The sequence below is a fragment of the Anas platyrhynchos genome, chromosome 1 (genome assembly GCF_047663525.1).
Source record: "Anas platyrhynchos isolate ZD024472 breed Pekin duck chromosome 1, IASCAAS_PekinDuck_T2T, whole genome shotgun sequence".
Lineage (NCBI taxonomy): Eukaryota > Metazoa > Chordata > Aves > Anseriformes > Anatidae > Anas > Anas platyrhynchos.
Window position 1 is genome coordinate 41,865,617 of NC_092587.1, and position 12,903 is coordinate 41,878,519.

The following is a 12,903-nucleotide window of genomic DNA, read 5'->3' on the forward strand; positions in this document are numbered from 1 at the left end:
AAGACTAGTTGTTCAGCACTGCACCTACATAACTTCCATAAACCAACTACTTTTGCTACCAGTGAAGTGTTTTGTTCAGATCTGTGTCAAAAAATCTGTATATATTGCTATGGCATATTTTTAATTTACCTTCTCATGAAGTATAAAATTAAATTGTGTTTTAAGCTTAAAAATAATTAATCCATTAACTGTTCACTCTAGAAATAATGTAATAAATGTAGCTTTATTTATATAACAAAACAAATATAAAAAGAGAATGTTGCAAAATTAGTCCGAATTAGACAAAATTCAGCAAAAAATCTTAATCTTCCTTTGAAGGTTCAGGTAGAAAAATGCTTTCCCTATTATCAGAGTGCTGTGGTTTCATCTATAGGATAACAAGTCCGTTAGTTGAGAATGACTGCAGAGCCCATTATATCAACGAAGGCCTGCTGTATGCTCAGCAGAATACAAGGTGGTCGTGTTGGGGGACCTGTGGCCCACATCAGAGGACACAAGAAAAGAGAGAAGAAGCATGAACCAAGGGTCGCAGTTTAGAAGTGTTAAACACAGAGATGAGAATAACTGAAGAAGGACAATAATAACAGGCAAGGTCTGTTATTTCGTGTCCAACCAAAAGGACATGTAGAACGGGAAGCTTAATTGGGATAGTTGACCACCTCCTCTCTAGACAGTTCAGATTTTGTAATCTGAATGCTAGAACAGGATGCGCAAACACTTTGGATCCTTCTCTGTATTAAGCCTGCAATGTCACATAGAGCTGAATTGTATCCTATTCTATAATTTCTGTCTGTGAATTTAGCATCTCCAGAGGCTCCCATTTTTAGTGCTGTTGTTAGATATGTCCTTAAAATGTAAGTCAATGTTTGTGAAAATTGGTCATAAATACAAACTAATGAAGGCTGAACGGAAAGACTCTGATTTAAACTCTTCCTATATAGACTCAAGGTCTGCAGAAGCAGCAAAAAAAGGATAAGCTAGCATGGTGATTCTCCTCAGATCTCTAACAGAAACAATGTCAAACATCATCACTTCAAAATATCTGAAATCACAATGAATCAGATCAGAGTGATCCACAAAATAGCCCTGACTGCTGATGCCAATATGTAGGAAGCCATATTCATCACATTAACTAAGCAACACACACAAAAAAAAAACAACACTATAATAAATGCAGGAACACAGTAAAAAGTTGCCATAGGCAAGAATGAGACAGAAAATGTCTACATAATTGTCACGCTGCATGTTATACCTACACAGGGATAAGATTTTTGGTACCCAGATTTGTTCCTTTTAAAAATAAATTGGCTTATTTTCCACTACCAGTAACACTGAAATAGGGTTTAGTGTTCCAGAGACCCCACAGTCAATTTGGTTTATCAAAACTGCAGTACTGCTTTATTTTACACAAGGAGCAATGGTAAAGTTGGAAGCATATTTGCATTTAACCACATGTGCATTCAAAGATGAAACTGTCACAATATGTCAGTGTTAACTCCCCACTGACATAAATGATTATTTTAGAAATCTGAACTTCTCTAGCTACAACATATGTACAATTGGGCACTTTTCAAGTGACCATGATCATGGCTAAACAGTCATTCTGTATGTAATATTATTTTATGTGCAAGTTAAGGATGCCACCAAATGCACATTATTTTATGCTGGCTCCTGAGTCTTGTGATTTATTAAGATATACACTTCCATTTTATATTCAGATTCATACCCTTTCTATTCCATCCTCATTTACAATCATTAAATATTTCCTGTGATTTTATCCCTGCAAGTAAAAACCCTTAGTTTTACATTACATGCCTTCTTCCCTATTTCTACAAAACAGCAACTCCTAAGTGGTCTTGCAGTCAAAGAAGCTAGGTAGAATATATATATATGTTCTATACACACACACACATATATACACACATATCTTCCATATGAAAGAATATGTATATATAAAACAGTGAAAAGAATAATTTATATAAAACAAAGCACACGTGAAATACCTAGGTTGAAACCCTACAAAACTAGTTCTAGATAGATTTAACAGCAAAGAATATAGACTTTTCCAAGTTCTGTAACAGGCCTATAAGCAAGCATTAATACCAGTTCCAAGTATACATGCACATATATGTATATATAAATATGTGTGTGTGTACATATATATATATATACACACATATACATATTTATGTATGTAGGTTAGACTTTAGAGCACCGTTAGCACCAGGAAGGCAGAAATGCTGTCACAAATGTTCGAAGTGTGGTCACTCTTCAGGACAACACAAAGTCTCCTGTTCTCCAGAGGGCAGTCAAACCACTGCAAAGCGGAGTCCTACAAAGTTTCTCACCTTACATGGTGCCTCCCTCAACCAATATATTTCTTGAATCACCATAGAGAGACCAGTCTTCTGAAAAACCTTCAGCCAGTCCAGTAACTGGCATAAACATGTAGCAGGAATGCTTGAAAAATAGGTTTTCCCTAACAACTGAAATTCAATATTTTAAAATAGCCTGGATTATCCCTTTGGAAGCTAACAGCTACACTGTGGGAACATCTCCTTTCTTCTCAGGCTTGTAACAACAGTGCCATAGATATTCTACTGTAAGCTTTATAAAATATGTAAACTACACTGAAATTTTCAATGAATTGTGACATTTAGTTTAGGTTACCAATGCTGATTTTACAATTGGGCTGTTCCAAATAATTAAACTTGAAAAAAGAATAAAAATTAATGTTGAACCTGCACTATAAAAATGTACATAAAAAACTTATAACAATATATTATCATTAACATAAAAGGGAGGTTTTACAAGATAACTCTTTTTCTGAATGATGTCAGTTTTATGAAGAACTACAGCCAATCAATATAGCATGCCAGTAAAGTCAAACGTATCAAAAACTACCCAAAGAATTTAGGCTGAGGTACATGCCAGAAGTGACTCTCCAGCAAGGATTAACAGTATTCTTAAAGAAAAAAAAAAAAGAAAAAAAAAGAACTGTGCTTTTTTCCAAACTAATTAAAATAGACAAAAAATATTCATATCTATCTAATCCGGAGTCTTTTATGTGCTAGCTATAAGAACTATCAGTTAAAATTAAGTTAACAGCAATAAATAATTGAATCAAAGCCTTTGTTGAATCTACAGTCTGCTTCGATGTATTAGCACCCATCTCTTATTCCCTGTATATCGTGTCACCACTTTCTTTTCAACATTTCCTTTGGGCATTAAACAGGTTTAAGCGTACAAATTAAATCATGACAAAGCCTGAAGCAATTCTCATCTAATATTACATTATGTAAATCTGTTTTAGAGATATAAAATCAATGCTACAAAAAAGTAACGTAGGAGGAAGACTTAAGAGAGAGTAAGATGGCCAGAAGTAATGGAGATGCAGGTCCCTAGCACGCCCCTCACAGAGGCTCTGTCTTCACAAACTGACATCATCCTTCAGCGTACGATGTAACTCAGACTACACCATCCCTCTTCTTGTATTTAAGAGTTTTGGGATAGTAATACATGCCTATCAGATTCAGGACAATGAGTCAACAACATCTGAATGTTCTCCCATCTGTGGAATGGGAAAACCTGAAATTTTCAAAAACCCTGGAAAAACCACTAGAGGATTGCAAAATGGGAAATAGCAATGTAAGGAGTTAAAAAGGATCAGAGAAAAATGAATCAGAGAAAAATGAATCAATATGCTTCTTTAGAGGCCAGTCCCTCTTGCAAAGATGTCACTGCTAGCATTGCCCTAGCCATTATATAGAAGTAAAATGGACATATTTAGGATATATGTTTTAAAATGATACTATCAAAATTTGATACTTTTCCATTAACTGTTACATGAATGCTTACCCGCATGGTGCTCTCAGGAGGGCACACAAATTACCAGAGAGCTTAAAGTTTCCTGACTGGTTGTCAGACCTAAAACAGTTTAAGAATCCTTATCCTAACAAGTAGTTTCAGATATTTGGCATAGTAGGAGGGTGTTCGAAAGGTCAGAACTAGATGCAAAGGGTGGTTTATGTAACACAGTATAGTTGTTTACTCTTGTTTCAGTTATTCTAGGCTTTCAATGGAAAGGAGTTCCCTTTGGGCTGGATTCACTTCATGCTAACACTGACATCTGAGTCACCCTAAAAGTGCCTATTTCCCTCCCACGGTAATTTAGTTCAGTACAGATGTCTTGCTTCAGACACAGTTTAAAGCTGGGATATAGAAGTCTACATCCCAGATGGACTGTATACCACCCATACTATCTGAACACCAGTTAAATTCTGTTGAGGTGAGTGAATATAAGAATGCAATCAACACCTTAGTTCAGTGCTTCCAAGTTCTTTCTTCTCAAAAGGCTGGGATGACTTAAAATGCCTGGAACACAGGTTCAGCACTGTACATTGTATTGACAACCCTCTTTAAAAAATAATTGAATTTAAAGTTGCTAATTTAACATTTAGCATATTTAGTGTTCAACAGACAAAAACAGCTTTTCATATTCAAAATTACCTTGTCTATTTACTTCATTCTGAAGCAGCTCTTCCATTGCTTCTTCTTCAGCAATATCTAATGGAGTGTCTCCTTCACTATTTACAGCTCCTACATGTGCTCCTTGGCTAATTAAATACCTGCCAATAGAAAAACAAACTTTTTGGTAAACAAGAAGAGAACATGAACTTCAACATAATAAAGCTGATGTAAAAAATAGCAGCCACCAGGATATCACATGCAATGGATATATATACATACACATACAATTAATAGAAGCAACCATATTTGGTATAAGCAAAAAAAACCCCTCATGACTACCCTACAATCCCTGAATATCTATACATCTTTTTATCATACTACCCATTTACATGAATAGAACTTCAGTTTGCCGCAAGGATTTCCAATCATATTTAAGTACACACTTACATGAACTGAAAGAAGAAAATGGTTAGGTGATGAACAAAAGCAAACATACAAACAATGGCTGAAACACCAACACTCATGAGCTCCACATACTAAGCCATTCTTCCTAAAGAATCCATATTCAGTGGCACATCAACTTTTTATAATCATTCTTTCTATACCCGTATATTCCTTGGAATGATGACTCTCAGTCTCTAAGGCAGGTTCATAAAATTAATAAAACCAAAATCACCTCTGGTCCAAAGTATTCCCAAAGTTAGCTTTTGTTGGGGAAATGAGAGAGAGAGGAAGCAACAGTACTTTGCACTCTATTCAAGTCCCATGTGTCTAACTGGTTTGTTATTGGAAGTACTGCTATCTTAGGATGCAACAACCTGGACTCCATGGAATTGATTTCTGAATTTCATATTAAGTCAAATGGATAGATTCCAACAATAAATCAAGAAAGGATTAAGTTATTTCACAGTTTTAAACCATAAGCCTATGAAACTACTGAGAACCTACTGCATAAAATGTAGTCAGCTTCTAAGAAGAAATGAACAATACAGAACAGTCTTACACTTTGCGACCATAACATTTCTATTTCCCTAACAAATTAAACTGTTTGAGCCACAATAGCACTCAGCAAAAGCACGACATTACAAACACATCTTCTGTCCTACAGAGCTTAATTTACACCTTCCATATATTTGAGGAAAAAAAATAAAAGGAAATACTCAGACCTGGAGAACTAGTTCCCCACTTGGTAACAGGTATCGGAAATCAAAAATGCTTTTTTAGCCTCACTATGGTGGAATGTCAAATTATGCAGAAATCAATCACAAAATTAATCCACCGCTCATACAAATAATTGAAAATATTTCTATTTAACTACTGCCAGTTACTAATGACAGATTCCAGATCTAGGATAATTTTTTCCTTATCTTTATTCAACAACTTGGTGCTTCAAGTATCCTCCTTCTTTTTTTCTGATGTATGATTTTAACAGCACTTGTTATTAAACCTCTGCAATTAAGTCAAGAAAAGGTAATGACTGACAGGCCACAAAATGGAAATGAATTCCCAGAAGTGTAACTGTATCTTCTGGGACACATACCATCAGTTGACACTACTAGCTTTGATGCTGGTATGTTGTGCTGTTTTTATTCTATTCCTCTTGAAAGAACATAGCTGTGACTCTTAACCTCTCTTGAGCTTAAAGAATTAACATCTGCTTGAATGAAAAATGAATTCAAAGTAACTAAATTTCTCAACAATACTAGTTCCACTGTTTTGAGAGTTACACAGCATTTCAGGTTACATATCAGATAATTGCTATACAGGGTATTTGCTGAACAGGCAAAAACAATGGGGAAACCTAACTTTCTAGCAATGTCAAAACTTTGGACTCAAAAACAAAGTCAACCACCAACAATAATATTCTTATAAAAAAAAATCCCAAGTCAGCATTCAGGTACTTTTCAATTTCCTTTTTCTAAAATAAACATAAAATTGGTTCTTATAAAAAGTGATTTTACCTGTTTCTACCTAATGCCTGCAGGGAAAAAATAAGCTACTTTTGCAAGGAAAATACGTACCTTATTGAAGTGGTTGTATTTTGTTCAACCTGTTCATTCAGTTCTAGACATATAGATAAAAGGATACAGTGCGTAAGATACAGGGCATAAGACTGCTCCTGATAAAAGGAGCAAGCAGTGCATAAGAAAGTGCAGGGAATGAACAAAAGGCTATAGTAATACCTCAGAAAGTTATTTAGCCACGTGAACAACTTCATGGTTTTTACTTTGAAGTAAAATCCAAAAATAAAGCACCTTACACATCAAAATGAGACCAGCCAAGTTGGAGGATCAGTAGGGCTGGAGAAGTGGAGCTACTGAGTTCCCCTTTGCATGTGCTTACAGGGTTTTGGTTTTACTGGGTCAGAAAAGGAAGAACCATCTGATGAAGAAATGACTTGGTGAACCTGCTCCAAATTCACATTTGAATTGAAGGGATGGAAGAAGTAGGAGAAAGCTGGCTTGCTGGGGAAATGAGAATATCTCTGTGGTGCCTTCTCAGCCTTCCCTTGGCCACTCCATCCAGGGATCCCCCCCTGCTACCCACACTGCAGGGATGAATAATGAAATAGGAATACCCAGTCTAAAAAAATACTCAAATGCCAACTCTTCTAAAGAATCCTTCTAAACCTGCTAATGAAAACAAATGTTTGTTCTGTTTTTCACGCCATTCAATAACAGATGTCCCTAACCTGAACAAGTTTATGCATTTGTTTATTTTCCTTTACAGTAATAATAGTTTCAGCAAAGCAGTGACAAGGTTCAGATGGTGCACGAAGTTACCCTGGTGCCTACAGAATGGTAGCTTTAATTAGGAAACCTGGCACTGCCACGGGAAGGGAGCACAATCATTTCAGATGTGTAGGTGGCCTGGCTCTGCATCATGTACAGAAAACAGATTTGGTAAGTGAGATCAAGAACGATGCTCCGTGTTTTTAAGGCATAGTTGAGCAAAACTCAGTACAAAAACAGCCCTACAAATCAGATTTATTTTTTAAATCACTTTCCAACTGAACTGTACTTCAAGCTGAATGTTAATTAAAACTAATATTATGACTTTGAATATGGACATATTTGACATTTCAGTTATTCCAGTACTATATAACTGAAATTTTCAGATGCAACAGCATATTATTTTGTGTAGGTATGTATGCATATTTAAAAAGTTATCCATATTTCAAAATGAAAGCAAACAATTGCTTTTTAAAAGCTTTATCAAATAGTTATTCCTTTCAACTTGAAATTTCACCTTTCTAAAGTAAGTAAGCAAAATATAACTTTAATTTCCTCAGCTGATACGTAATCGATACATCCACATGGTATACAGTGAAAAAGAAACTGGAACAGTGCAACAAAAGTCTAAAACTGTGGCCTTTGATACCAAGTCCAGAACGAGGTGCTTTATGCAAAGTAGGATGCAATAGAAAAGTTAAAAAAAAAAAAAATATGGACCCCCACAGTCACCCACTTATAAAATATTTTGGAATGGCACTTAAATTTGCGTCTTTTGTAATTTGTTTGTTGTGCTATAGCTATGTTCAACAGATAGCTATAAAAGAATAATTCAGGAAAATATGACAATTTATACAATATTCTGGTAGGTGCTCATTCAAAATATAAGTAAATGAGAAGAGAACAGTAGTTTGATCCATACCATGCTTATTTATGGGGACAAAGCTTTCAAGTGTAGATATTCAAGCTACAGCACCTATTTTAGATACTGCTGTGGTCCAAGTATAAAGAAGCACAAGCATCCTACAAATACCAGGGAAGACAAGAGCAGGAAAACAAAATTGTCCCTGACACTTTTACCCTGAAGTTTCCACGATAAGCGTTATGCAGTCTGAGTAAGGCTGGAAGAACAAGTTTGCTTTTGTGATAGCACTGCCTTAGGAAGGTGAAAATACTTCTACCTGAAATCTCTGTTAGGAATCGTTGCTACATATTCCTCAATAACTATAAAAGTATAAGCTAATGAGTTAATAAGTTAATGACCTTAAAAAAAAAAGATGAAGTGTTTATTTAAAATCATTATTATGTAACCCAGACTCCTATCACATTATGAGAAGTACATTTTAACTTTTTTTATAAAGAGATGGGATCTCGGTATCCCTGAGACAATAAATAATAACTCTCTGAGATTACTGTATGAAAGCCAGTGAGTCCTTACTGAAACTAAGTTCAGGAACTGCAAGTTAAAAATTTTACCCTGTAACTTGGCCTACAGTCTGAATAAAAAATAAAAGGAATAATCATCTTCAATTGATGATTCTTTAGGTTGAAAATTTATTAACAAAAGGCACATAGAGACACAAAGTAAGCTGAGAGGAAGATGCCTCTCTGAAGACAGTACATACAAACTCAGGGATTTAGGAAGTATTTCCTTCTGAATCTCAAACTTTGGATTTTCTGAACTTCTTCAGTTGCAGCCAGCTTGCTATGTATGCTCAGAAAGCATTTTAATATTATTTACTTCGGCAAAAGAAAGGGGCATTCATTTACATTCAAACCTTGTCCCAGTTCACCATATCTGGAAACAAGTTTGTGAAGTAATTAGGGATATAATTAACTTTAAGTACTTGCTGAACCTGAAGGTCACAAAAACCATGGCAAGCAAGAGGCAGGGCAGAGACGTGGCTCCTGAACTGATTCAGTTCATTACAACTGCTTGCTGGACTCACCAGGAGCTCAGCAGCAGAAATGAGCACTGCCTGCTGCCTCGTCAGACCACTGGGGAGGATCCTGTAACCCCAAAAATGTGAGGAGGGACCCTCCTAAAACATCTCTTATTTTTGAAATAAGCAAGTCCAGGTTGGCCTTGCAGGGAAACAAGATTTAATGTTAGTGGGGCACCAACCAACAGCACAACTGATCTCTTGAGCTTTTAATTAATTACCCATTTCAGATAAGCCCAGCTGGTTTGTTTTTTTCTTTCTTTTTTTTTTTTTTTAATCCATAGGTGGTGGAGTTCAAGTTAATTCCACAAGAGCCTTAACTGAATGATATCATGGAGCCAAAGATGGAAAAAGTGTCACCGTGTTCACAGCAGCTGTGCAATCATTTGGAGGCACAAACAAACCAAACATCTGCCTCCCAGTTCACAGGAGGTAAAAACAAATTAAAAAGTTGCAAATCTTTGGAATATATACTTTAATTGCCTTCTTTTAGCACAGCTTGCTGATTTATTTTGCTGTATTTTTTGAATAACGTCTTGAAAAACTTTTAAAAGTACATCTTTGTAAATCATTCAAATTACTACTAAAAAGACATCAAAATCTGGCCAAACAATCAGACTTTCAAGCCACATCTAACAAGTTAAAACTATACAATTTTAATATTGCTCTTTATTTTTAAGTTAAAGTACACTAAAACTGTAACTCCTGATCCTTTTGAGACCTTCTATTGGTTGGAGAGTCTGGGATTATTTTTTCATGTAACCACTACCAGAAGAGTTTCACTCCAAATTTAAATTCTTGACAGCACTGTTATTAACTCAGAACAAAGTGGGAATGCTACCTCAAGCTGCCTAGCCCTTCTCAAAACCATTTTTGGGTTGTTTAGCTTTTTGTTTTGTTAAATTTACAGCAAAAATATATAATATGTAAGGCAGCAAAGCAGTAACTACCTGTACACAACCTGGGTAACAAGATATCGAGAGATAGGATCACAGCCTCTACCTGATTCTTGCACCGTTCAGGTGCACTGCTCAACATAATCACTCAGAACAACAGATTAAAGAAAGGCCTTTTCAAATTTAAAAACAAAACACAACTTAAATCATACAAAATTCAAGCAAATACCCAACATGAGGCAAGTGCCTCACAGGTGTCACTACAGATGGCCAAGTTCTCATTGCCCCTTGAGGTGACACAGGCCAGGCAGCAGGCTGCTCTGCACAGCCGGGGCCTCTTCACTCTCTCCAGTGACCACCTACAAATAATTTCCCTTTTTCCCCTCTCTATACAGATGAAACATTCCTGCAGTTGCCTTTTCTCCTGAGACGTATTAATCTGATGTATTTAATGTATCAGATGTATTAAAGAAGAAAATGAAGGCTCCGTGTTAAATACTGGAACCAAAACCACACACATTTCATTGGGCCTAGAATACTTTGTGCTGAATGATTTGCAGACTGATGTAGAAGAAATCAAGTGGCCTGAGAAACAAGTCAAGTTCACAGGAAGTCTTACTCAGGAACTTTGCAAACTGCCATCTTATGCTGTCAGCCACTGCTGTGTCTCAACCTGTTGTCTCTGAACATTCAGGATCACGCTGAGGCAGACTTAAGGAGACAGACCACTACGAAGCCATTTAAACTACTATTTAACCATAATAAAACTCAGGAATTTTTAAGGTTATGCTTCTTTGCAAATTCTAGAAGATTCTCGATCACATCTTTTTCATTTGGGAGAGCACTATGATCAGCGAGCACCTACACAAAGCATCAGGTTAAATACGGACAATTAGGATTATTTGGCAAAACTAGATAATTATTTCTCCTGAAATGCATGAGTGAAAGATTTTTAGACAGCTGATATATCAATCAGAGATATCAGGTGAATTTATGTTTTCTTCTTGCAAACTACAAGAATTAAGAATTTCAAGTGGGTAGAAGCATTTTGTTTTTTAAATTAGTAAGAAATGGGAAATTGGAAAATGAAAAAGAAATGGGAAACAGATGACCAAAATTGTTTAAGAAAACAGCAAGTGACAATTTCTTTTCATTTTTCACTAGTCGAATCCAAGTTTCGGAGTGTGTTTTTTCTAAATTATGGACCAATTTGAAAAGATTTTTATATCTTTCACTATACAAGAGACAGCAGCAAATCCAGCTTGTTCCGATTCTCCCTCTTGAAGCTATTGTGAAAGCATCTTGAATAGCTACACACCTTTGCTTCAAAATTACCAAATACTCCCACAGCTAACCAAGTAGTATGCCACGGAGATTTGAAAAAAAAATCCACTCAGCAAATAGCTCTTTCTATTGATTCTAAGTAACATATATGCATACAAATATATTTATGAAGACAGTACTCCAAAATGTACCAAACCAACACTGAGCTCTCTCTGCACGTAGGTGGCTGTCCCTAGCCCCCACTGTAGCTGGCACACCCAAGGAAGCGCAGTAACTAGAATCACATCTGTTTTCCTTTTCTGTATTCAGGAACATGGAAGAAACAGTGTAAATATCTAAACAGAAACTGGTTATTCTTAGTCCTGAGTTCCAAGTAACCTATGAAAAAAGCCAGCAATAAGCTCTAGAAATACTTTTATGTAGGTGGCTACCTAAATATTAACTGTGCAAAGATGGAACAGTAAAAATTCCTACCCGCAGCAAAAGAAAAGCAACTAAGCCTGCATATTTTACTGTATCCATATAGAGGAAAGACATACCAGGGGTGGCAGAGCAGTGTTTAGGTGAAAGTAAACAGTAACTGAGATGAGGGAAGTAGGAAACATGAAGAAAGCTATATAGGGAAACATGCTAGAACATATTCCTCCCCCCCTAAAAAAAAAAATGGAGCCTGGTACTGCCAGAATGAATACAGTGCAAAAACTTTAGTCGAACAGAACGAAAGTGAAACAAAAAAGTATTTTTAAAGCACATATTGAATGTTAATTTCATTATGCACTCTGTGAACAAGTGTTTCCTCTCTTTATTTTGAAGTCTTTGAAAATTCAGCCACACTTTTTATGCTAGCTAATGAGGCATGCTGATTTTTCAAGCTTGGGCATATGAAATTTTATAGCAAATACTTTCAAAATTAGCATGATTTTTTAAACAAAACAAATAATAATAAAAAAAAATCAACCAAGTTTTAAGCTAGCAGAACAACATGTTTTGAAGTCTAACATTCTCAAAAGATACGAGAAACAATGAAACATAATAACATCTGTCAGCAAAAATACATGCGGTTTTTCAACCACAGGTAACTGGTTTTCTGATTTTTTTCTCCAGAAATACTGTTTGTTATCTAAATTTGATTATTTTTCTTGTACTCTATTGTGCAAAAAATGAAGGTTAAATTTGACAAATATCTTGTTGTCCCTTCAAAAGAGTACAGTAACTTTAACTCATGATGCTCTCTGTGCTCAGGATGCTTTCCTGTAGTAAATTTGCAAGCATTTATGGTGTTCTAAGGAAGCATCACCAAGGTGAGTATCTAGGACTGAGTTATACTGGTTGAAAAGAGCCAACAACAGCATGGAAGCAGAAGAGGAGGAGGAAGAAGGAAATGTTGCTGCTGCCCACTCTCCTCAACTAACTGCTCACCAGAAAGAGGTCATCACACAGCTAGCGTGCATCATCCCTCCTGCCTTGTACTAAAAGTAGCATTGCTAGATTTGACTACAGTAGCACCACAGATACTGATTTTTAACTGTTTCTTTTTATTATAGCAGAAATTATGATGATAGGCTTAAGCTGACAACC

General features: G+C 35.9%; 1 protein-coding gene across 11 annotated transcripts in view; it reads right to left on the reverse strand.

Moving 5' to 3' along the window:
• PPP1R12A (protein phosphatase 1 regulatory subunit 12A) overlaps nt 1-12,903 on the reverse strand; it is a 124,236-nt gene that overhangs the window by 56,562 nt on the left and 54,771 nt on the right. For all 11 annotated transcript variants that reach the window (XM_027454353.3, XM_027454315.3, XM_027454371.3 and 8 more), the window contains exon 3: nt 4,510-4,628. In XM_027454353.3, coding sequence (XP_027310154.1) covers nt 4,510-4,628 — 119 coding nt within the window. The remainder of the gene's footprint in view (nt 1-4,509; nt 4,629-12,903) is intronic.